This window comes from Acanthopagrus latus, chromosome 1 (genome assembly GCF_904848185.1).
Source record: "Acanthopagrus latus isolate v.2019 chromosome 1, fAcaLat1.1, whole genome shotgun sequence".
In the NCBI taxonomy this organism is placed as follows: Eukaryota; Metazoa; Chordata; class Actinopteri; order Spariformes; family Sparidae; genus Acanthopagrus; species Acanthopagrus latus.
In genome coordinates this window covers 13146147-13168646 of record NC_051039.1, presented here as the reverse complement: position 1 = coordinate 13168646, position 22500 = coordinate 13146147, and the positions used below count along the sequence as shown (strand labels likewise).

The 22500-nt window shown below is 40.8% G+C and overlaps 2 protein-coding genes across 9 annotated transcripts; both read right to left on the bottom strand.

The window, feature by feature from the left end:
- Positions 1–97: 97 nt before the first annotated feature.
- On the bottom strand, positions 98–10520 carry si:dkey-162b23.4 (sodium/hydrogen exchanger 9B2). Of its 7 annotated transcripts, none has more exons than XM_037099204.1 (13): positions 10382–10520; positions 8938–9213; positions 8042–8243; positions 7647–7817; positions 5938–6080; positions 5602–5729; positions 4884–5059; positions 4349–4455; positions 3806–3955; positions 3619–3727; positions 2478–2614; positions 2097–2319; positions 98–1245 (listed from the first exon to the last, which is right to left on the bottom strand). In XM_037099204.1, exons 2-13 carry the CDS (start codon positions 9058–9060, stop codon positions 1184–1186), a joined length of 1731 nt encoding a protein of 576 aa, XP_036955099.1. In that variant the 5' UTR covers positions 9061–9213; positions 10382–10520; the 3' UTR covers positions 98–1183. The 7 variants fall into 7 exon arrangements, with proteins under 7 accessions (XP_036955099.1, XP_036955083.1, XP_036955134.1 ...); XM_037099188.1 differs by having other exon boundaries at positions 8938–9195; XM_037099239.1 differs by having other exon boundaries at positions 2136–2319; positions 8938–9195.
- Positions 10521–10636: 116 nt separating this feature from the next.
- bdh2 (3-hydroxybutyrate dehydrogenase, type 2) lies at positions 10637–17254 on the bottom strand. 2 transcript variants are annotated; one of them, XM_037099259.1, is made up of 10 exons: positions 17182–17254; positions 15634–15721; positions 14627–14705; positions 14228–14324; positions 12593–12701; positions 12175–12235; positions 11887–12000; positions 11532–11590; positions 11260–11352; positions 10637–10958 (listed from the first exon to the last, which is right to left on the bottom strand). In XM_037099259.1, the coding sequence occupies exons 2-10, from the start codon at positions 15703–15705 to the stop codon at positions 10905–10907; spliced, it is 738 nt and encodes a 245-aa protein (XP_036955154.1). In that variant the 5' UTR covers positions 15706–15721; positions 17182–17254; the 3' UTR covers positions 10637–10904. The 2 variants fall into 2 exon arrangements, with proteins under 2 accessions (XP_036955154.1, XP_036955147.1); XM_037099252.1 differs by having other exon boundaries at positions 15634–15724; positions 17182–17251.
- Positions 17255–22500: the final 5246 nt, after the last annotated feature.

The following is a 22500-nucleotide window of genomic DNA, read 5'->3' as shown; positions in this document are numbered from 1 at the left end:
TGCATAATATGTTGTATTGATCTTAATCAGGGATATTATAAAGTCAAATTTCACAGTAATAATTTAATTGGTGTAAAACTACAGCAGAGAGACAGAATTCTTGGTATGTTTTATATTTTATTGTTCAAAAGAATATTTTGTATAAAACTAATGTTCAATCATGTAAATCTATCATAAATAATTGCTAAAAAAATACACAAGAACCTTTGAAATGTAAATACATTCAAACAACTCAAAAAACATCTTAAGTTAAACTGCGTACCTCATAAAAAAAAAAAATCAAATACGGAACATGTGAAAAAAATCTATCTTCATTATTAAACTAGAAAAGGTGGGTTTGCATGAACGATTTGAATATGGTCATGATCCTCACAGAGAGTTCACGATACTGGAAGCGGACATAGTGAGTGCAGTAGTGAATTGGAGTTTTAGCAGCATTGTGTATAAACTAATGGGAAGCATAGAGGATTAAATAGATCTTCTCCTGAGTATTTGTAAACTACAAAACCCTTTTCGTCACAGCGCAACGTACAGCTAATAAATATTTTATGAAAACAGACTCAAAATACTCAAAAATACGCAAACACAAAGTGATAAAAAACATTATACTGAGTGCAGAGCACCTAGAGACTTAAGCATGTGCCGACTGTGTTGTCTAAAGTAAAACAATAAAATGTTCTGTCAGTACATTCAATTACATAGCCCTCCAGAGGAAGCCGGTTATAATAAAATACAGTATTCTCAAGTCCAGGTACAGTAGATTGTTCACTTAAATGTGGTCATAAAAATGGGAAAGTAGCAGATTGACAGGCAGGAACCATGTCTGCCTTTAAGAAAATGTAAACCATATTCATGCCTCACACTAATAAAGCTGATTGGAAGTTCATTTAGGACCTGAAAAAAAAAAAAAAAACACCTCATGATTTCTGTTCACACAGCGTGGAAGTGCAGACGCTGGGATGGGGGTCATTTGTTTTCGAAGCCTGAGGCCTGGAAACCTCTCGAGGCTATAAATACAGAGTGGGTGATTCATAAGTTCCTGATCAGGATCAGGAGCTGACGGGCAGATAAAGAGACAAGGAGAGCCACTCGGTGGCCAAAGGAAAGCTCAAATGTCTGAGGTGTGGAGGCACACCGGAGGTCTCTTAAAGTGTCCTCGCTCGCTGGATGAGGACGGGTGATGTCAGAGTGTGCTCTCATAGGTGATGGGACTTTCGTTGTCGTCTTCACCTGCTGCCGCCGTGCCTTTGGAAGAAGGAGAGGAGACAAAGGGAGAGAAGACTGATTACTATTCAGATTTATTCGAGTTACATGGGTAGTTCACCCCAAAATCAAAATGACATTTCTCTTGTTACCTGTAGTTTTATTTATTCCTCTAGATTGTTTTGATGCCAGTTACTGGGCTCTGGGTATATTGGCTGTCAGGCTGTCTACATTTGAAAAACTCAATGTCTCTTTAAAGAAATCATGACCTGGTTACTCTAAATAATCTACAGACCTTGTGGTGGCCAGTTTCATTCAGGCTCCAAAATATTTCTTTTCTACCAAATTACACTGTGTAACTCTACTGAAGGAAACAAACATCTGCTCACGGACAAGAGGCTCATGACAGTGCAGGATATAAATTTTAATGGCATCCTCCTCAGCTGAGCTGTAAAGTTAGCTCGCCTCTAGCCAAGTGCAACCATGATCCATTATACTCGATTGAAGGCAGACATTTCTACAGCCGATACCTCCAAAACTGTGTTTATGTGTATTTTTGATGTGGGGGTGAATTGTTTCTTTAAAAAACACACACACACAAAACAAAAGCTGGAAGACTTGTGTACAGCCTCGAGTTTCTCTTTTGCGCTGTGGTTTACAGACACAATGACACTGTTGTGTAGATGTAAAAGATGTGACAGTGTGAGTGACAGGGTAAACAGAAGCATTCTAAAGCTATGCAAATCCTTGTCTGAGCAGACACATCTATCACAAAGGTGAGGCAGGGAAAAGCTCTGCAGGAAAGTATACTCACTACTCACGCTACTACGAAGCGAGCTTCGACAGGGATGCTGAGCTGTGTTTGAGTTTGTGAAATGAAAGACTTTACCTACCTAAGAAAAAAGCGGATAAAGTGGGTTTGACTCGCTCACCACTGGCTGAGTTTTTTGGTTTTTGGAGCAGCCGAGGCCCAGCGAGCCCTATGATAAGAGCTCCTACAGGAGCTGTGAGGAGGATGGACAGCACAGCCACGGTCAGCACGTCCATGCCGTAATTCTCCGAAACTTTGTCGCCCCTCGACCTGGCCATGTCTAAAGCTGTGGAGCCTATAGCCGCCTGATGAAGACAAAACACAAGAGTTTTACTCTTATGGTGATGCTCACCCACAAATGACATTAACCATCAATAAGAGGAAACACTAGAAAGACATTAATATGCACCACAAAGACCAATAAACTGAGCAAAGTAAAACTCAGGAATATGAATGCACATACCTGCACTGTGGCTTTGGGCATCCATGCAAGGGCTATGAACACTTTCTCTTTCAAGTTAAAGCCCGCACACAGCACACAGACAAAGGTGAAGAGGACTCGGACCAGCAGGGCGATGAGCAGAGAGGCTATACCCAGGCCTGAACAACGACACATACAGAGGTGATGCACTATGTGTATATTTGAGATATAGAAGCAACCACTAATACATCACCAGAATTTCCTCTTAACAGCTGTGGGCAAGGAGGGGCTCGGTCGTAGTGAGAAACAGAAAAAAGCAGAAGCTGGCCGAGTGCTGCTTTTTATGATAACCTACTTAAAAGAAGCATCTGTGTACAGTCATACATTTCATGTAAGAAATACATTAATAAAAAACAATTTTCCAGGAAACACATTTACAATCAATTTATCATATTCCATGTGTCATGGAATGTGTCCGGACAGAAAACTCGAAATAAAGGAACAGTGAGCGTGTTTTTCAGCAGAAGAACACGTGCAAGGATAGCATAGCATAGCATGCAGCCAACTGGGAAAACGGGAGGGGAGACATCCAAACATTTGTGAGTTGAGGTTTTAATAAGTCCCACCACATCTGCTTCTCTCATCACATTAAAATAAAGCAGCATGGCCTTTGTTAAGGAGAGAGTTGAGGTGGATTTTTCCTAAAACTGTTTTTGTGGTGGAGACACAGAGTCAAAAATGATAATTATATTGTGCACCATTTCAAACATCTACTGTATGTCAACACTGCTGATGTGTTTCTAGGGGAGGATTCAGTGACATTTAAAATAAAATACTATTTTCCAAGAAAATAATGTATAATCATACTTCAGCTTTAGCTGCCTGCAGAACAACAAAATATGTTATTTTTGTCATTTTCCCTTTCACAGATAAGATGACGTTATTGTGAGAAGTCTAAGATCTGTTCCCTGACAAGCTCTCCTACTGGAACTCCTGTGGAGGTGTAGCATATGAATGCTAACACAGACGGAGGTTTATGTATCTCCTGGACACAGACTAGAGAGGTAAAACTCTCTAGGGGCTTTTGGCTATGCAAATATATTTACATCCATACAGTCACATTTGAATCTCTCAGTGATAACAGCCACCTCACTGTTTGTGAGAGTGTGTGTGTGTGTCTCACCAACTGTGTATCCCTCCAGCTTAGACACTTGAATCTCTGCTCCTATGAGTCCGAAGAGAAGAGGCTGAAACACATCCCACGCCCACCCCACCACTTCTTCCACACGTGCCTGGAAACAAGCACACAGAATAGTTTATCTCTGACATGCAGCAATGTGCACACAATTGTCAATCTCGCGTGTCATTACCTTTTCCCTCCCCCAGCCGAGGCCAGCCAAGAATGCCAACACCAGGGTGCAGAGGCCTCCAGAGCCAGGAAATCCTGCCACACCGCTGCCAAACACGGCAAAGACGGACAGACCCAGCACCAAGAAGGACCGCTTCATTACCAAGTGTTTCTGCAGAGAAAAAGACCGTTATTGATTACATAGAAAATATTCTCAGATCTTCAAACATATTATTACAAAATGCTCCATGTACAGAAAGATGTTGAATCAATATTTGATATAAGGTAGCAAACATTAGGTGGTGGTTAGTCTCACTTGTGTTTAGTCTACACATTTATAAAGAAGGGTTTTTTGACAACTCTTGAGACTTTTTTGATAAAACTTTGATAGATTGTTTTATAATTTTAAATCAAACATGTAACACTTCACTGACTTTTCCTGCAAGCTTTTATCTGCTCTCCCAACTTGTGACAGACACAGGTTGTGGTGTCAAGTGGTGGAAGGATGACTCAGCAACAGTGAAAACTGGCTAAAATCATGGTAATGCTGCAAAAGCGCACCAACCTGGTCAACACTTGGAAAATACTGGATGAGGAAGCCAAGAACAATCCCTGCAACCAACCCACCGGCCACCTCCAGTACACCTCTCAGCAGGTTGTACCAGGTGGAGCCTACAGGGATCAACAGAGGAAATGTATGATTAACAGAGGTCAATTAACTGAACTAATTACCCTAAAAACGTAGACACAGTCACAATGTATGAAAGTAACTGTGTGAATGTTATGTTCAGCTACATAGTGTTAGTATATAGCCCAAGAGAGCCTGTATATTTTTGTTAACTGGAGTCAGGAAACGCTGGCAAAAGTACACCCTTTACTGTTTTCACCCAGCATAAACAGCACATTCACGCCCCCTGCTGTTATCATGACTAACTGCAGGTAGAAGTTATTTACTTCATGTTGACCTTCACTGCAGTACACTGAACTCTGTGCCCCTCCCCTGGAGATTATGTTCAAGTAAAAAACAACGGTGAATTCAGCACTTTTTGTTGTCCTTCGCCTCTCCACACAAGCAAAAACACACACACACACACACACACCTGTTGCGAAGGCCATGCCCAAGCATGTGGTGAACCCCGTGATGGCAAGAATGTCGTCAAAGCTGCCTGCGGCCATCAGCAGGGTGGGGATGCCCTGTTCAATGCCGTAGCCGTCCTTCTGCAGCAGCAGCATGGAGGGAACCACCACTGCTGGAGACACAGCACCCAGCACAAAGCTGCAATGTAGAAGAGACACATCACTCCCTTAATTTACACATTACTACATGTAAAAAGTAAAGACTTCGCAAAGTATCATACAGGTTCTAATGTGATCTTGTGACTCTGGTGAACAGTGTGTTGCTATTCTCTGCTTCATGGGAACATGTTCTGTCAGTGTGTTGTACAGTTGTAAAGTCTAACTTATCTTTGTCATCAAAGTTTAACCTTCCGTGCCGTATATATATTTCTAACAGTTGACATACACACTCTGCTGCCGCTTCAGAGGAGTTAACTGTTTCTGGAGCACCAAGAGCTGAACAGTGTGCTCTTTTTGTCTTTTTGACAGAAAAATGTAAGAAATATTACAGACAAATTAGAGCCAGCGAATTTGAAAGACTTTCAAAACAAACATTTCCTTGCTTGGCATAAGAGCTGACATCCAAATAGGTTTCACAAAAGAAACACTGTCTGTCCTAGAATACTGTATAATAATACAAAGCTTTCAAGTTGAAACTGGAAAGAGGAGACTAAAAGGGAGAGTAAGTGGTGTTGTATTTACCCAAGGATGAAGCCCCACACCCAGGGCAGGCCCAGGAGGAAGTGAGAGATCAGAGCTGTGGTGCAAGCCTCGATGAGGCAGGGCCCACACGCCACGCGTAAACACACTGATTTGAGCTTTTTCAGAGCCTGGCAACACATGCACACATAGTTTGTTACAGTGATGAGCTTGAAGGGAGGATTAACAAGTGTAATGCTGAGGATTTGTTGATTTATTGACTGACACATCTGAAAATAATTATAGGCGATATGCACAGAGATGAGACTATATCCTTATTCAATCTTTCTTTATGTGTACAGACACTAAGCAGGTACAAGAGTGGACTCTGTGGCGTACCATGGGATCCAATCCCAGGCCAGCTCTGGTCAGAATCACCGCCAGAGCGATGTTCCTCAGTGACGCGGACCACCTGAAGTCGATCTTCACCCCATCTGTTACAACTGGGATGTTTCTCAGAAGGAAACCCATCAGCAGCATACCTGCAGCACAGCAGAAGGTGTGAAAGAGGAAAGATAATCTTCCAGGACTGTCTCTCACACAGCTACAGAGCGAGATCACCTGTTGCTTATTGAACTTACAGTACTCCTGTTGGACACCTGAGACTCACACAGGGACTGCGATTGCTGTCTTACAGCACTGATAAATCGGGTTTAGACCAGTTCCAAACCCTCTCTACAAAATCACACAGCACCTGTCAGTTCCTAAATTCAAAACATGTGACATGACTGACAATATAATATTACAACGTTATACCTATGATACCTATACCTATGATCTTAATGATTATGGCTCTCAGTGTGTTGTTGTTATTATGCTGTCATATCATCGTACAGGAATCCTCTTCCCAGTTTGAGTCAGTAACTAATTGTAAAATACAGAAACAGACTGAGCTGGTAAACAAGAGCAGTCTTTAGAGGACAAACACCGGAAGATCAAGTCTAGAGAGAAGCCGACTCCCAGATTTATCTTATTTGAACTTCGGTCTACCTTTTGATGTTATTTGCAAACAAGGAGTGGCTCCAACTTTCTTGATTTTAATCTTGTTAGGGGCGCAGCCAGCAGATTATAATTTTCTGTTGTATATATATATATATATATATATCTGATGCAAATGACCAGAAATTAATCTCTTACATTTCATAATTAGTGACAACATGTCTTTAATAAACCAGATATTTTCTCCCTAACATCTTTTGATGATTAGCCGGCTCTGTCTTGCATTTTCAAGTTTACAGGATTAGCATCATGCAGGCTAACAATTCAACAAAAAAGACAAAATATCAGTACAATCCGGTGTCCCAGCAGCTAATCTGTACTTGACTAAGCAAGCGAGTAACACAATTGACATACAATTAATCATGAACGCCCCATTGACCCCATGTCCTTTTTACATGAAGGTGAAACAATTCAGTGAGTGAACTTGTTTGTTATACATCACCAAATACATAAACATCCATATTTGCTTGGCCAAACTCAAAAGCTTCTGAAAGACATTTGAGATCAGTTTTAGATCATTTACATGCTTCTACTGCGATTCATGAAACTCAAAGTCATATTTAAGACGCACAGATTTCTTAGAACTAAGCACATACAATAATCAGTGAAGGACTGTTACACATTTACAGGTTTACAGGTTTGTAGGGAGCTGTATATTGTAATTTGCTTTATCAAAGAGGTTACCATTAGACAATTGCCAAGAGACAGTCGTAGTGGCCAATCTGACTTATGCTTGGGCGGAGGACTTCTCTGAAAAAGTGTGATCTGAGAGTATTGGCACGATACCAATCACCACCTCTACCTGCCATTTGCTTACCTCTTAGAAATACCTCCTGATTCATGATGAAAAATGTGACTGATAATTCCACATCAACAATAGCACTGAAAATGATTCCGTATTCTTGTTTAGAAAAAAAATAATAGCTGGAAATTCCCCAGTCAAAAAAGCATTAAAAATGCTTATGATGTATTGTTTTGTTAAAAATACCCATGGTGGAGGCATCTGTGTAACTAAATATAAAGCATAACCACTGAGTCCACAGCCTTACCGAGGAGTGGTGGGAATGGTGGAAGTTTGGGCAGACGGATGAGGGCCACCAGTCTGCCACCGAGAAGTGCGCAGATGAAGAGGATCGTGATGCCGAACAGGTTGCCCCCTGGAAGACATTCGTCCTCTGTGATGGACCACACCACTCCAAAGAGCACAGCTGCCAACAGAACTGGAGAGGACACCAGACATGGACATTAGTAAATATATCACTATCATCGTTTCACTGAAAGATCCCCACTTTACAATATAAATGGAAACATAAACATTTCTCTTTGTGCATGAATTAATACATTTGGTCCTGTTATCTGCAGTCGCTCCACAGTGTTGTAACAAAGAGACTGACATACAAGGAACTAACTCACTGAGCCAACTAGAGTCCCCGCCATCTCTTACCTTTTGTGATAAGAGAGGCCAGAAGACCTCTTGGTGGACAAGGGCAAAACCTGCGGAGCAAGGGGCAGCAGACCACAGGCGGGTCAGTGTTGGTTCCGGCATCCACCACCGGGTTTCGAGGAATAAAATAGGTGGTCTCCTCTGTGATGTTCGGAGTAGAGCAGCGCCGTACCACCACCTGGATCTGGTTCACGTTTAGGTGCTGGAGACGAACAATCAGAATGTAAACAAGAATAATGTTTTGTTAGATGACGTAACAACATATCTGTTAAGTCAATACATGAAATATTCAATGCAAGCACATATATCTGTTAGGATTCAGGCCTTAAACACGTAGCTGAGCAGACGACATGAATGGCTCAGCTTCTCAGAACAGGACAGATTATAAAACTGGAGGATGCCTCTGTAGCCTCTTTAATTGCCTAACCCTTGTTAAGTGTCGTGCCCTATCAGTGTGGGCGACACAGAGTTGCATCATACCAGCAGAGAACAGTAAGAGTATCGTGGCAAATAATAGAGTGAAGATAGGAACTTGCACTGAAAGCTGATAACCGTGACTCCCATAACACCCTCTTTGTCATAGTACTCAGGTGGGTACATCACACACACACAAAGTTGTGTGCCTTTGCCTCTGGCTGCATTTGACTGATGATGAACAAATGATCTAATTAATTTAACAAGATTAGAGAGCAGTATATTAAAAGTGCAACAGATCAGTGTTAAACTAACACATCACACTCATACGAGAGACAGGGTAGCTTAAACTGTCTTATATGGTGACAACAAAAAACATCTTTTCCCCTCCAAGATCCAGGCTTATGAACACACTTTTCAGTTTTGTCCGGGCAGTAAAAACTGAATATAACTAGATATATTTTGTTGGCAAAATACTATACCTCCACATGGTTTGCTGCAGGCAAAGCAATCCTCTCCAGTAGCGGGCTGGGTGCCGGACTAGGTGCCGGACTAGGTGCAGGGCTCGGTTCTGGGGTGACCGGTTTGGGCTTGGTGTCCTCCATGGCAATCGACTACTTGAGTGCTTCTGATCCACTGGCTTCTCTATCACAGTACAACAAGCCGAGGGGTGGGGTTGTCCATGGATGGGGCAGTTCCTTCACTTCTGCTTCTGTATGTCCAACTCTGACCACAGGCTCCTATTCATACAACAAGGTCTTATCAGAAGGCAAACAAATTATTATTGACTTAATACTGGAGAGCAGAGGTGTTGAAACAAGTGTGGAAAATGGCATGAAATGATAAGTTAATCTCTCACACACACACGCCTGTTTTGTTTGGTTTAACAGATACTGTGCTGGGGCTGGGAAAAGCCACATGACTCCTGAGTGCATGAGGAGGATCTATGAGGCTAACACAAGGCTACATGCTGCTCGCTTGATTAACATGTCAACATGGCGTTGTACTCCATCGTAACTCAGCTGTAGCTTACTACAATGGACTGAATACAACACTCTTTGCTATTTCCTCAGCTCCACTTAGAGGTATGTCATAGACAAACGTTGACAGGTCGTTTACATTGAGCTAAAACGCTACTACAGTGTTGTGACAGCCGCTTATGGCAACAGACGCCGGTTAATCCAATTCCGGACAGACCACACTAATCAATGCTTACAGCTTCGACCATATGGCACATTTAGCGTGCGTTAGCTCAAGTAGGTTGGAGTCAACCACCTCTATGCCAACAACAAGCCTGGTCAACTGTCATCAGCAGCCATTGTATGTTGGCTAACTAATGCCTGCGGCAGGGTCGTCTTCACGCTTGGTTCCGTCTGTACGCGTACAGGGACAGAGTTATCTGGACATATAGCGTTAGTTTACAGTAACGAAGAGGTAAATCCACGCCAGACATTACACCGCGCCCATGGGCCCATTATCGGACAAGAGGCAGTGCTTTTAGTAGCGACGGCGAGCCGTGTTACTCACCAGCTATACACTTTCTAACATTAGCTTAAATATTAGCCTAGTAGCTGGCGTGAAACTCTAACCGCCTTTGGACTGTCGCATGAACCCGCTCACCTACACTGTCTGATATCGCTACTGTAAAGCAACGCTCAGTTTCACTTTCTGCGCTGACACACGCCGGTTCAGACAGGTCAAAATCTTTGAATGTTCGCGGCAACAGGCGCCCTCCTTGCCCGATATTGGATTGACGTCCAGTAGCTGTCCGTGTGCGTCCCACACAGTACCAACAGCTGGTCAGTGAACGCAGCATGGTAACGTCCAGCACACCACAGGGGACCGCTCCTCGGTCATGACTCCCCTCTCTGTTGGGGCTCCCTACATAAATATAAGTATTGCAATACAAGAAAAAAAGCAGCTCACCTCATATCGTTAACAGTGTCATCGCTTGGCAGCGGCAGCGTCTCTGGCAGCCCTGTGGCACAGAGACCAGCTGGGAAATAGGAATCAGGCGGATTAGTGATGTCCAAGCATGTATGTACTGAGCACAGGAGTGCTGCTTGCCTGGGAAAGGGGTGGGGGTGGGTGTTAAATGGAAAAGTCACACTGGGTATTAGTGAGGACGTTTATATAGATGCTTAAACATATTTGATTAATAATAACCAAACTCAAACTTTGTGAAACATCTAACAAGGGATGTATTTATTATTATTAGATGACAACAACACATGTACACTGTAGTTACTCACAACAATGTCAATCAACAAGTGTTATATTTTGGCATTGCACACATTTGCAGCATCGATTAAAGTTGGTATGCGCCTCCCATAATATGCACAATCCAAACAGACAATCAAGTCGAATGTTGTGGCTTTTATTTGGGCTTCAGAATGAGAATCGAGGCATCGGCCTCCACTGCGGTCTGGATGAGCTTGCTGCAGTTTTCTCAGAGTCTCCAGCCTCCGTCGATGATGTGCTCTGTCCCGGTCACGTAGGCCGACTGTAGAGGAGCCAAGAAACATCAGATCACTGGGAAATGCTTTCATCACTAACTAGTCAACAACAACTTAATTTGCAGTTGTAAACTACGGACTGTGCACCCAGAACGTAGCCAGGATTTCAGGAATACGGAGGTCAAAAGACCAATCGCTCCCGCAAATTTATACAACACATAAAAATCACCTGGACTTCTGTTTGCTTCAGTGGTAGCTGCAGCCTTGAAAATAGTGCCAGACTGCTGATATGATGTACCACATAAAATGCCTCAACGTTTTATTGCATTGTTATCTGCAAGCCCTCACCTCATCTGACGCCAAATAAACACACAAGTGAGCCACCTCCTCAGCTGTGCACATTCTTCCAGTTTTCTGTCTTGCCATGAAGTCCTTATAAGCCTGAGAAGTTAAAGAAGAGTGAGAGAGGGTAGGGTTACCGTTGAATCACTCATAATCTTTAAAGCATCAGGACTTGTTCTTGTGGAAATGAGGATAAGTTGTACATGTTAGATGACTCAAGCAGGTATTACTGTCAGATTACGAATGGAGAAAATGACAGAGTATAGTCTAGCGCGCACCTGCTCTGGGTCAGGTTGGGCCTGGATCCTGCCCCGCAGTGATGGAGTATCAACAGTGCCTGATGAGATAGAAAATGTTGAAGACAGACATACAGACAGCTTTTGATTAATTGGATGTTTTTGATTACCAAAAGGGTGTGAGTGCATTCAGTTCATGTCTGCTGATTCACATGGCTCTTGTACATACAATGCTTTGAAGGGGACAAACTTGAGGAAATACACAATGTGCTCAAGCATTCATCAGTTACCTCATTTATCCGTCATCAGCTATCTTTTAAAACGCTGGTAACCTTGAGTCACCAGCATTCCAAAAAGGACAAAGTGACTTTTTTTTTGTAGGGCATTCTAAACTCACCAGGACAAACACAGTTGCAGCGAATGCCTTTCTCAATGAAATCAGCGGCTACAGACTTGGTGAGCCCGATCACTGCAGCCTTGGAGGTACTGTAGACACACCGGTTCACAACACCTGTGTCGAGGAAACACATATGTCACTCACACAGACACACACACGCGCGCACGCAAAGCAATTATCTGAGATAAGAGGATTACAATGAACATGGTCATACTTCAACGACTTAATGTCCTGTGAAATTCGTCCTGCAGTCATCTACAGTGACAAGATCTGTGGAAGATCATTTACCTTTTATGCTTGATGCAACTGATGCCATGTTTATTATGTTTCCTGACTTCTTTGCCAACATCTAGAATGACAAAATCAATTAGGGAGGTGGCGTTTAAATAGAACATAAAAGGTGAAAATTAAGAATTACGCAAGATTCCCAGGTCTTCATTTTTCCGTAATGACAAATGGGCCAAGATCCAAGCTAAAATTCCTCTTGGAGACAGTTTGGTTAGCTTGTGGCTAAAGCTGGATTAGCGATTGGGCAGTCACCGCCCATCATGCCACAGGCTCACAGTAATACAGCTAATCCCAGCACACAAAGGATGGGAACAAAATAAAAACATATGTCACTCAATTTGTACCTCACCTATTTCATTCTCCCTCCCAACAACAGGATAAACAGTGTTAAGCTTTTAATAAAGTGGGCAAAGGTCACCTTAGGCAGGAAAGCCTTGATCATGAGGTACATGCTGCGGACGTTCACATTCATTGTGAAGTCCCAGTCGGCCTCTTCGCATTCCAAGATGGAGCCATGGTGCACAAACCTGTGGACGAGAGATGACACATAAATGTAGCAAAAGTTGTCACATGGTATTAAAATAAATTAACTTGACATATGGCTTCAGCTAAGAGGTTAAAATATGTCAATCAGAACCAAAATGTAAGAGCACAGGAGATCAATATGCAATGAAATGTATTAAGCATGAAAAAAAAAATCTGTTTTAAACCCCTCAAAATGTGTCCAAAAGGGGTCAATTTAAGGACTTTGTTAGGGGGGATTGACAGAAGGTCAGGTTGAGGTTAAACCTCGAGGTGTAGGGATTTTGGAAATGTAGTTAAGCAGGAGATGGATAAACATGATTAGTGTAGAGACAGCATATTAGCAAGAAAAGCAGAACTGCTATACACTAATTGTGTCTCAAAGCAAGGGTAAAACTTTATTATGGCTATACATGTTAAACTTATAGGTGAACTTTAGATTTATTTCACTGTTAAGAAACAATGAGAAGCTTTATAAACCATTTATTAAGCAACTATATCTTAAAGTTGCAACTGATGCTGGTGATTAACACATAATAACAATGTGTAAGCTTACAGAGAATTTCTTCCTCTGTTTGTTCAAAGTGAAATAACTATGAACTAAAGATTAATTAACTAGTGTTATTAATTATTTATACAGTGTTAACAGAATAGCCTGACAGTATACATAGAATATATACACTTAATATTGTCAACAAATCCCATGAATTGACCAAAAACTTGGGTTTTCTGACCCCCCCTCCAAAAAGCTGCAACCAATTGTTGTAAAAAAAAAAAAAGTAATTTTCTTAAATAGATGGGCACTGTAAATTTTTGCAACAGACAAACAGATTTAGACTTAATAGTCCTAGAGGGAGATTTGTTTTCACAGTCCGGCACAGACATAAACTGCGGCAAACAGATGAAGACAACACACAACTGTATTAATATTTGTTTATACTTTGTGCTTATGCATTCTAGTGTATACTTTAAGTATACTGTATATACAGATGCATTCATAATAAAATGTTCTATTTTATCTTTTCCTCTCTATATTTTTTTGCTATTACTTTTCTTGTGTCCCGTTCCATGTGCATTTCACTGCACATTGTATTGTGTGGTTTGTGTATGTGACAAATAAAGCACCTTGAACCTTGAACTGTAAATGTTTTCATACATCCCAGCACACAACGGTGTCAACGAGACAGTTTTTTCAATCCTGCAGTGGCAGAGGTGACAAAACTGCTGCTGGAGCCTCAGTTTTAAGTGCCATGTCTCCATCCAGATGGCAGTAATATGAAGTGATGATTGGAGGGGATCAGTGTCACCGGGCGATTGCATTTTCTTTAGCGGACTATTTTCAGCCGTGGATCTGACGCTAATGCATATTTGGATGCAAATGTGGGCCAGAATTGAATAAACTACAGTTTCTATTAGTATGTAATGAAAGAACTGTCACCCAGTGCAATAGTCTGGCTCGTTGATTCATGAGATTTCCTGACAATAAAAAGAGGGATATGGTCAAATAATACAGGAGAGAAGGAGAGAGTACCCAGCAACGTTGAACAGCACGTCCACATGCTCGTGTTCCTTGGCCAGGGCCTCCACTTGTTCCTTCTTCGTCACATCCACGACCTTGGTCTTGATCCCTGTTGGTGGAGAACAAAAGAGCTTTGGTTCAGGAGTACAAGTCAGATTCACTTTAATGGCAATGGCACAGATTTACATAAAAAAAAAAAAAAAAAAGGACATTTATTTGAGACTTCATAAAAACCCCCACCCCACCCCCAGTGCCTTGTTTGGATTAACTAGAGAGATGTATCAAATTAATCTTGTTCTGAAATACCCCAGAAGTTGATACATGATCAAGCCAACATGAGCCTATGCCTTTTTTGTTGCAAAGCGCTGGTCCAGCAGATGGCAGCCTCACACCAGCAGAAATCAACCTCACCCTGAATGCCGTCCAGCTCTTTCAGCTTCTCTCCATTGATGTCCGTCGCTGTGACGTGAGCTCCCTCCTTCGCAAATGCCTGCAGTTGAAATAAGTTGAGTCAGATCCAAGCTGTTCCACAGCGCGCAACAGCCCAGGAGCCCCCGTTTAGAGAGGGAATGTTGACAGTGATACAAATGCAGGCAATAATTCAGATCTCATTACCACGCATCTAGTGACACAGAATTTTCTAACTCCAATCCCTCAGTCTTTATCATTAATCCCTTCTACCTCAGGTCAGGGTGACAGATAATGGAGTGACTGCCTTATTGACCAAAGCAGACCGCATCGACAAGATACAGAATGCTCAATAGACCCCCCACACCATGTGCAAATTTGAATACTTGCATGATTTGCACCTTCTGATGTGTGACGTAAATAGACGGCTGCATTTGAATTCCTCCACACTACACAAATCTCTGCATACAAGGCACACTTGAAGGCAACACTTGAAGGGAATGACCCAATCTTCACAAGGATGCATGTGTGTGATTTTCAAGTGTTTTGCTATCTATCTGGCGAGTATATCACCAGAGGATTGCCCCGAACCTGTGTTTGCTTCATCTCGAGAATCATTGTTACAGCGGTTGTTTACAGCACATGCATGCATATAAATATTCTATAAAGTGACATTTTTTAAAATTTAAAGTTTATATACTGTAATTTTTAGTGGATACGTTTAGCAAAAAGATGGAGGAATATACACGCATATATTGGATGTTTATGTAGCATTTGTCATCTAGAAGAAAATGTACTTGGGATGATCAGTATTGCTGCTGTCACAAAAAATGTCATGGGATGTCTTGAGCATTCAAATCTGCTGTCTGCATTGCACACAAACTGGTTGAAATATGTTAGAAGCCAAACTATACACTGCTGTGAGTCTCCACACAGGCACAGGTTATTAAGTCGGCCATTTTTCCTCCCTTAGTGGGAAACATATCAGTGAATAGTTTAAAGCTCATTACTATTGCTGCTGCACGCCCAATCCCCTGCGCGGCAGCTGACAACACGATCACTTTCCCATCCAGGCGGCCCATGGTGCACCTTTCACTGCTGCTGTGATCCAGACAAACAAACAAAAACAGAGTATTGGACAGTCACAACAGGTTCATTCTCATGATAGCGGCTCTCTTTCTTAAGAAGAAATATCTCCTGCTGAGCTTTCATTGGATGTTTACAAATGTGTTTGAGAGATTTCAGCTGAAAGTTTGCGGTAAAGAAAGGAATAAAGGAATATATTACATATCGCTGTATATGCATGCGGGAGAGTAATTCCCTACAAATGATGTCAAAGTGCGCTGACAGATGAAGTGAACGCTCAGGAGTGCACTGTGAGCCTGAGCTCTTACCAGATTTACCACTCGAGGTCTGCTTATGGTTTCATGAATCAAAGAACAATCTCTGCTCAGCTGTGAAGTAATGATTGACAGGCTATTTACTCAACAGACACTTTGTGCATTGACACCAGGAAGTGTTTTTCATGGCTTCAGAGAGAAGAAAAATCTCAGGTGACCACCCATAGCCTACATTACTGAACCTAACATCAGGCGTTATGCGGTATCAGAACCTGTTAATCTGAGCTGATTTGTCAGCTGTCCTTTAAAACCGAGGCTATAAATATGCATGACAGTTACAGTATTTCTCAGGAGGCTCTCTGATGAGCTGTTTTTATATTTCCTAAATTGAATTTAGTGTGTCAGATCCTTGTACTTGTTTAGCTTTTAAATCAAATGTATACTGTATCAATACCCCTAAATACCATTGAAATGGTAGGTCCAGTGATCTCTTACATACTGATGTAAATGAATGAATGTGCACACACCTATTGGAAGTCAAACTTCTGACTCAGGACTCTAATGGTGCACGTGTGAGTGACAGCTGCAATTATCTGTGGTATAAATGTGCAGTGACAGCCTCCAGGGGACATTAACACACAATGTCAATCAAAAGCTAAATATTTACAAGAATTAAATGACTTTGTAGGCTTTATTTGGGAACCCTAACTCACCCTACATTTGACTCGTTTGGAAGGCTCAAACACAACATGTTGGTCCAAATGGTAAAACCTAATCTGACACCTTTAAAAAGTATGCCGAATTAACCACCGGCAGACCCCTGTTTGCAGTGTTTTCCATCCATGCATGTACAAACAACTATCTTCAACTAATACTGGAGAAAACATAAAAACATGACGATTCTTAGGCAAGTTCCGTAACGCGGAGCATCATCTTTTTCTACCATTTACAAGCGGTTTTATGGGTGTGTACAAACCCTAAAGTTTAGAATCTAAAGTTTAGCTTAAAGGTGTCAGACGTGAATGCAAATAAATGCTCGTCATACGTTTCCTTTAACTTGCCGCACTAACTCCACACTTGTTAACGTCAGCACGGACGTTAAGTGCAAGTTGTAGGAACAAACTGTGAAGAACTGCGTTGGGGAATTTGAATATTTACGACGCACATTTTGCAAAGTCATACTAGTCACCATAGAAGCACTCGTTTTAAGAAACTCACCCTTTGCTCGGGTCAGGTCCAAGACGCTCACACAGAGCAGAAGCAGCTGAGCATGTGACCTTCTACTCGTACCGCGATTGGTTACCCGGAAGTGTGCACGGCAGAAGCGTGCATGGAGAGTGCGATGTATTCTTTGCCCAGCAGGGGCACAATCAATACATTGTATTTATGTATTTATCAATTCTGTATTACTCAGAGAGTGAGTACTTTACGCGTTATCGTCAACAATTCTAATTCATAAACTGTAAGGAAATAACTGACAATCCTTTCTAAGTAAATAGAATTTCCCTGATAAGCAGAATCTACAGAAGAGCATAAAACCATAAAACATGAACACAGACAATATGGTACATCAAAAAACATCAACATAGAATAATCAGACTACAGCATAACATATTGTGTATATATATTCATTATAACAGATACTGTGAAGATACTGTTGGGTCTATACATTTTGGCTTACGAATAAAGAATTTGGCTAAAATGATTGACCATAAGGTCCAATTCTAGTAGGCAGTGTGGTTGCAACTTGTCCTGGGTGAAACAGGGTTACTTCATCCTCAGATTGGATATTGTTGGATTATTTTTAAATCACTGTTTCTACAAGACTGAGCAGAATATACTTTCTTTTTTTTTTTTGTCATAACTGACTTTGTGAATTTGCTCAAACTCCAAAATGAATTCCATTTATTGAAAGTGAGTGAAGATGAGATGTGGACTGAGAGCACAATGATGGAATTGGATAAGGAATGTACTTGGTTTGGCACTGATAAGAGGCAGAAATTCTTTGAGGTTGCAATTAAAGTCACGTCTAAGACAGAGGTCATTGTCAAGTGATACATCCCTATATTCTAAACGTCCATGATATATTTATTTATTTATTTATTTATTTATTTAGCATCCAACCAGTTTCTGCAAAAGACATTTTATGTGGTGTGAAGTTTAGGCCTGTGGGTGACATTTAGAAATCTGTAGAGCAGGGGTGTCAAACTGATCCAGTAAAGGGCCATGTGGCTGCAGGTTTTCATTCCAACCAAGCAAGAACACGCCTGATTTGGATCAGCCAACCAATCAGCCAACCAAGCAAGAACACGCCTGATTTGGATCAGCCAACCAATCAGCCAACCAAGCAAGAACACACCTGATTTGGATCAGGTGTGTTCTTGCTTGGTTGGAATGAAAACCTGCAGCCACATGGCCCTTTACTGGATCAGTTTGACACCCCTGCTGTAGAGGCAATTTGATGACACCGAAATCTTAAAGATAAAATACAGAGCCAGCATCAGATATAGTTTGAGGGAATATGTGCCAGATTGCCAGTGGATTTCACACATTGTATCAGTCTTTTTAGCTTTACAGTTCCATTCATTCAGTCTTTTGCCTTGAGCCTACCTTTAGAGGACTTTGACAGTGAGAGATTTCTTTGATATAGTGAGTTCGATTCATGCATATAAAGTTAAGGTTCTCTCAGCTTGTTGCTTCCATTTTTTGATGTTACGTGAATATCAGGGTATTTCACCATAGTTTTAACAGGTACATCATAGTTGAGACTTTCTCAGCAAGGAAGAAAACATTGAGGTGACATCAATCCATGACAGAAGATGAGCAAGACAAACAAAACCAAATGCCAGGGACAGACAACCAGAGGACGTTAATTAATCAAAGGAGGCACACAGAGTCTTCATGTATTGCTTGTTTGTTTTTTTAAAAGATAATGAATGAGGATTTAGATAAATTCCATTTTGATTTGCAGATATGACCTTTTGCCCAGAGATGATAAGGTTAATAATATTGTCACAGCCACATCAGAACACACAGTTGGCTCTGACCAGCAAAGATGACTCCATACAAGTTTGCAGAAGGAAATGATTCTTTACTTACAAATAATGCCTAAATTAACCAAAACTAAGGGGGTCTGGAGACTTGGCCAAAATGAACCATGTCTTAAACTAACCCTGCCATACGACACAGAACTGAACAATATAGCGGTCTTTCATTTTACTGTTATTACCTCTATTGAAACCCAACAACATCACAGACATGAAGTCAAATCAAAGTTGACACTACGACTAATGAAGCTACTAAAGCTCTTCTATCCCTTTTGATAAGACTATCACAGAATGGTTAGCAACAGTTTACATTTGTATCTTTTATCAGCTTAAGAAGATAATGATTTGCTGGATAATAGTACTTATAGGGTAAAGTAATGCTATTAAGGAGCTGTTTCAACAACCTCTTTAATCTCTTGATTACTCCATTGTACATCTGAAATTTGTGGCTAGAGGTTGATCCTTAAAATTTGGCATTTCGTTGAAAATCACACTATCATCTCACAGAGGAGGACCAAATTCTATAGTAGCTTCTACATATTCATCACAACTGTTCAAGCTTTTAAGCCAACATTTATTTATTCCTTAATTTAAATGAATAAATAAACACTTCAAGCATAGATACAAATATAATTTAGGCACATATTGTGCATTATCACAATTAAGACATTTACAAGTCTTTTTGCAAATATATAGCTACAAACTTTTAAAATGTTTAAATGAAATAAAAGTATATAACTTCATATTTTGAGCTCATTCTCTTTAGATTCCAATTCATTTATTCAGTGTGTACAGGAGGTCCAATTGTATTAAAATATATTGTAGCTGGATAAAGTAAGAATTGCATTTAAATTGAACCAGAGGGCAGAAGATGTGACTTAGTAGTTTTTGTAGTAGAGCGTTAAAAATTTAACACCATAGCTGCTCCCCTCTGTTTGTTAAGGTAGACCATCCCACCCATCCTATAGATGAGAAGTGCTCAGAATAAAAAAAATGTGAATTGTAACATCTATATTTTATTGACACCTGGGCAAACAAGGACCAACTCGATGGATTTTAAGATGGGAATGTTTCTCAAGGTCAAGACTTTGCTTTGTATTGCTTTGCTCTGTTTCCCGTTTCAAGCACATTCGACACATTATTTATGAATCTAAATCCTTCTTTTTTTAAATTTAATTCAGTGTGTCTTCTGCTGCTTTATATCTCAGCACCAATTATTTTCCACTGTGTCCTTGTGAAACGTCCTTGTGGTCTGACGCACCAGGCTTGACCAGCTGAATGTATGGATTTTTCTTGTCGTGGAGTTTTCGCCACAATTTGGTTAATCTGTTTTTTTTTTTCTGTTCAGAAAACTCAAACAGCAAGAGACAAAATACAGCATAATTTTTTTCTTGTTATAGTCTCTGGTTGACTTTTACCCACAATAAGGGCCAGTTCGCTGCTTCCCCAGTCATAGCAATTGCAGTATCCTTTTGAATTTGGAGACTTTGTCTTTTCAGAGCTGCCTTCTGCTTTTGGAGTTATCTGCCATGTCTGCAGGCCTTTTGAAAATTTCATGCATTTCTTCAAAGCAAATTATACTTACTGCCCTCAAATTACTTCCGCCATTGTGTATTAAACACATCCCACTGAGCTGACAAGGAGGTGGTCCAAAGCCTTTCAGCTCTAAACTTTTCAGCCATTTTTCATCTTTTTAAGTTCTTTCAGACGTTCAGACCTTTCAGACGTTCTTTCAGACCTCTTCCTGTCCTTCATACTTACATATTTTGGCCATGACAATCTTTTCAAAGATTGCAAGAGTTCGTCAGACGTTTTCCCATTCATCCTTATGGGGACATTTTCATCTTTGGATCTGCTCCTTCTCCAGCATGTGTGCAACCATTTTAAGCTCTTTATGCCTTTATTCTTTCACCTCTTCTGCCTTTTTCCACCTTTTAAAGCTCTTTCTGCCCTCTTACTCTACAACTTTTCTGCCTTTCCAGTCTTTTTTCACCTTTTTAAGCTCTTTCATCCCTCTTACTCTACAGATTTTCAGCCTATTCAGATATTTGTCTTTTTGCCTTTTTCATCTTATTAAAATATTCTTTACAGAAATTTAAAGGACATCACCGTGTTCATCAATCTCTCCTGTTATTCATCACAGTTTGGCAGGCGTTTGCCCATTCATTCTCATGGGAACATTGTCATCTTCAGCTCTGCTGCTGCTCCAGCACGTGTGCAGCCATTTTAAGCTCTTTCTGCCCTCTTACTCTACAACTTTTCTGCCTTTCCAGTAGGTTTTCACCTTTTAAAGCTTTTTCAGCCCTCTTAAGCCACAGCTTTTTAACCTTTTCAGATATTCATCTTCCTGCCTTTTCAGCTCCTTCAAACATTCAACTTCATATTCAGCTATGAAAATGTTACACTTTTTAAACTCTTTGAGCCCTCTTCAACTTTTCTGTCTCTTCATCTTCTTAAAATATTCATCTTTCTGCCATTTCAACTCCAACCATTCTGCTTCCTGTTCAGGTGTGGAACTGTTCAACTATCAATATGTTCAACTTTTTTTTCCCAGCGTTTCGACTTTTTCAACTTTCTGCCAGGACGTTCAGCAGATTTCCGAGAGCGTTTCAGCCTTCAGCATTCACACTGTATTTTCGCAGGAAATACAAATTTTTCTAGTTAAAGTTTTTCATGATTCCGTACGTTTTTTGACACGCTTCTTCTCCTACAGTTTTTGTGCTACACAAACCATTCAAGTATCAAAATGTGCAGCTTTTTAAGGACATTACTGCTTGTATTTTTCTTTTTTCTATCTTTTATACTTTTTGAAATATTAAGCTTTTTATGCAAAATTTTGCCCATTCATCCTTGTGGGGATTTTTTCAAATTTCATTCTGCTATAACTTCAGCATACGTTCAGCTATTGAAACCATTCAGCTATTAAAACGTTCAGCTTTCGGCCTTCTGCTTTTCAGCTTTTCACCTTTTCAACTTTTTCATAAATTCAGCTTTTTATGAAAAAAAAGTAACATTGCCGCAAATGGGAAAAGCTTCAAATCCTCTTCAAAAATCCTCGACTTTCAGCCTCTTCTTCTCCCTCATGCTTTGAGCTAGAGACACCATTCCAACTTTAAAAGAGTCACAAAACCTTGAACTACTGGCCTTGTATTCAGTTTTTAAAGATATTGTACGATTTGGGACTAATCACAGTTTGAGTTTGAAGAACTTTTAGCCCGTCTTCTGACTTTATAATGGGTGTGTATTGCGTGAGCTAGAGTGCGTGACATCATCAACTGCTGCACCCCAGGGTGTAGAGCAGCTCCAAAAGTGAGAAAAAAAAATTCTCTTCAGCTTGATTTCCATCCAAAACCTTTCACTCAACATGGACAATGTATACATAGAAATGTAAGAAATCTTGTTGCCTTTCAGATGACGGTCTCATTTCAGATGTACGACTTACAGTTTTGGATGTGGAAGCCCTGGAGCGACAAGAAGTCACTAAGCTGCC

Excerpts from the sequence above, each read along its gene's own strand:
- bdh2 (XM_037099259.1), bottom strand. The coding sequence starts at position 15,705 with ATGGGCCGCCTGGATGGGAAAGTGATCGTGTTGTCAGCTGCCGCGCAG. Across the intron at positions 12,001-12,174 it reads AGTTGCATCAAGCATAAAAG|GTGTTGTGAACCGGTGTGTC; the intron begins GTAAATGATCTT and ends TCCTCGACACAG. Across the intron at positions 11,591-11,886 it reads CTGCAACTGTGTTTGTCCTG|GCACTGTTGATACTCCATCA; the intron begins GTGAGTTTAGAA and ends CTATCTCATCAG.
- si:dkey-162b23.4 (XM_037099204.1), bottom strand. The coding sequence starts at position 9,060 with ATGGAGGACACCAAGCCCAAACCGGTCACCCCAGAACCGAGCCCTGCA. Across the intron at positions 7,818-8,041 it reads GGCCTCTCTTATCACAAAAG|TTCTGTTGGCAGCTGTGCTC; the intron begins GTAAGAGATGGC and ends TGTCCTCTCCAG. Across the intron at positions 2,615-3,618 it reads GCTGGAGGGATACACAGTTG|GCCTGGGTATAGCCTCTCTG; the intron begins GTGAGACACACA and ends GTCGTTGTTCAG.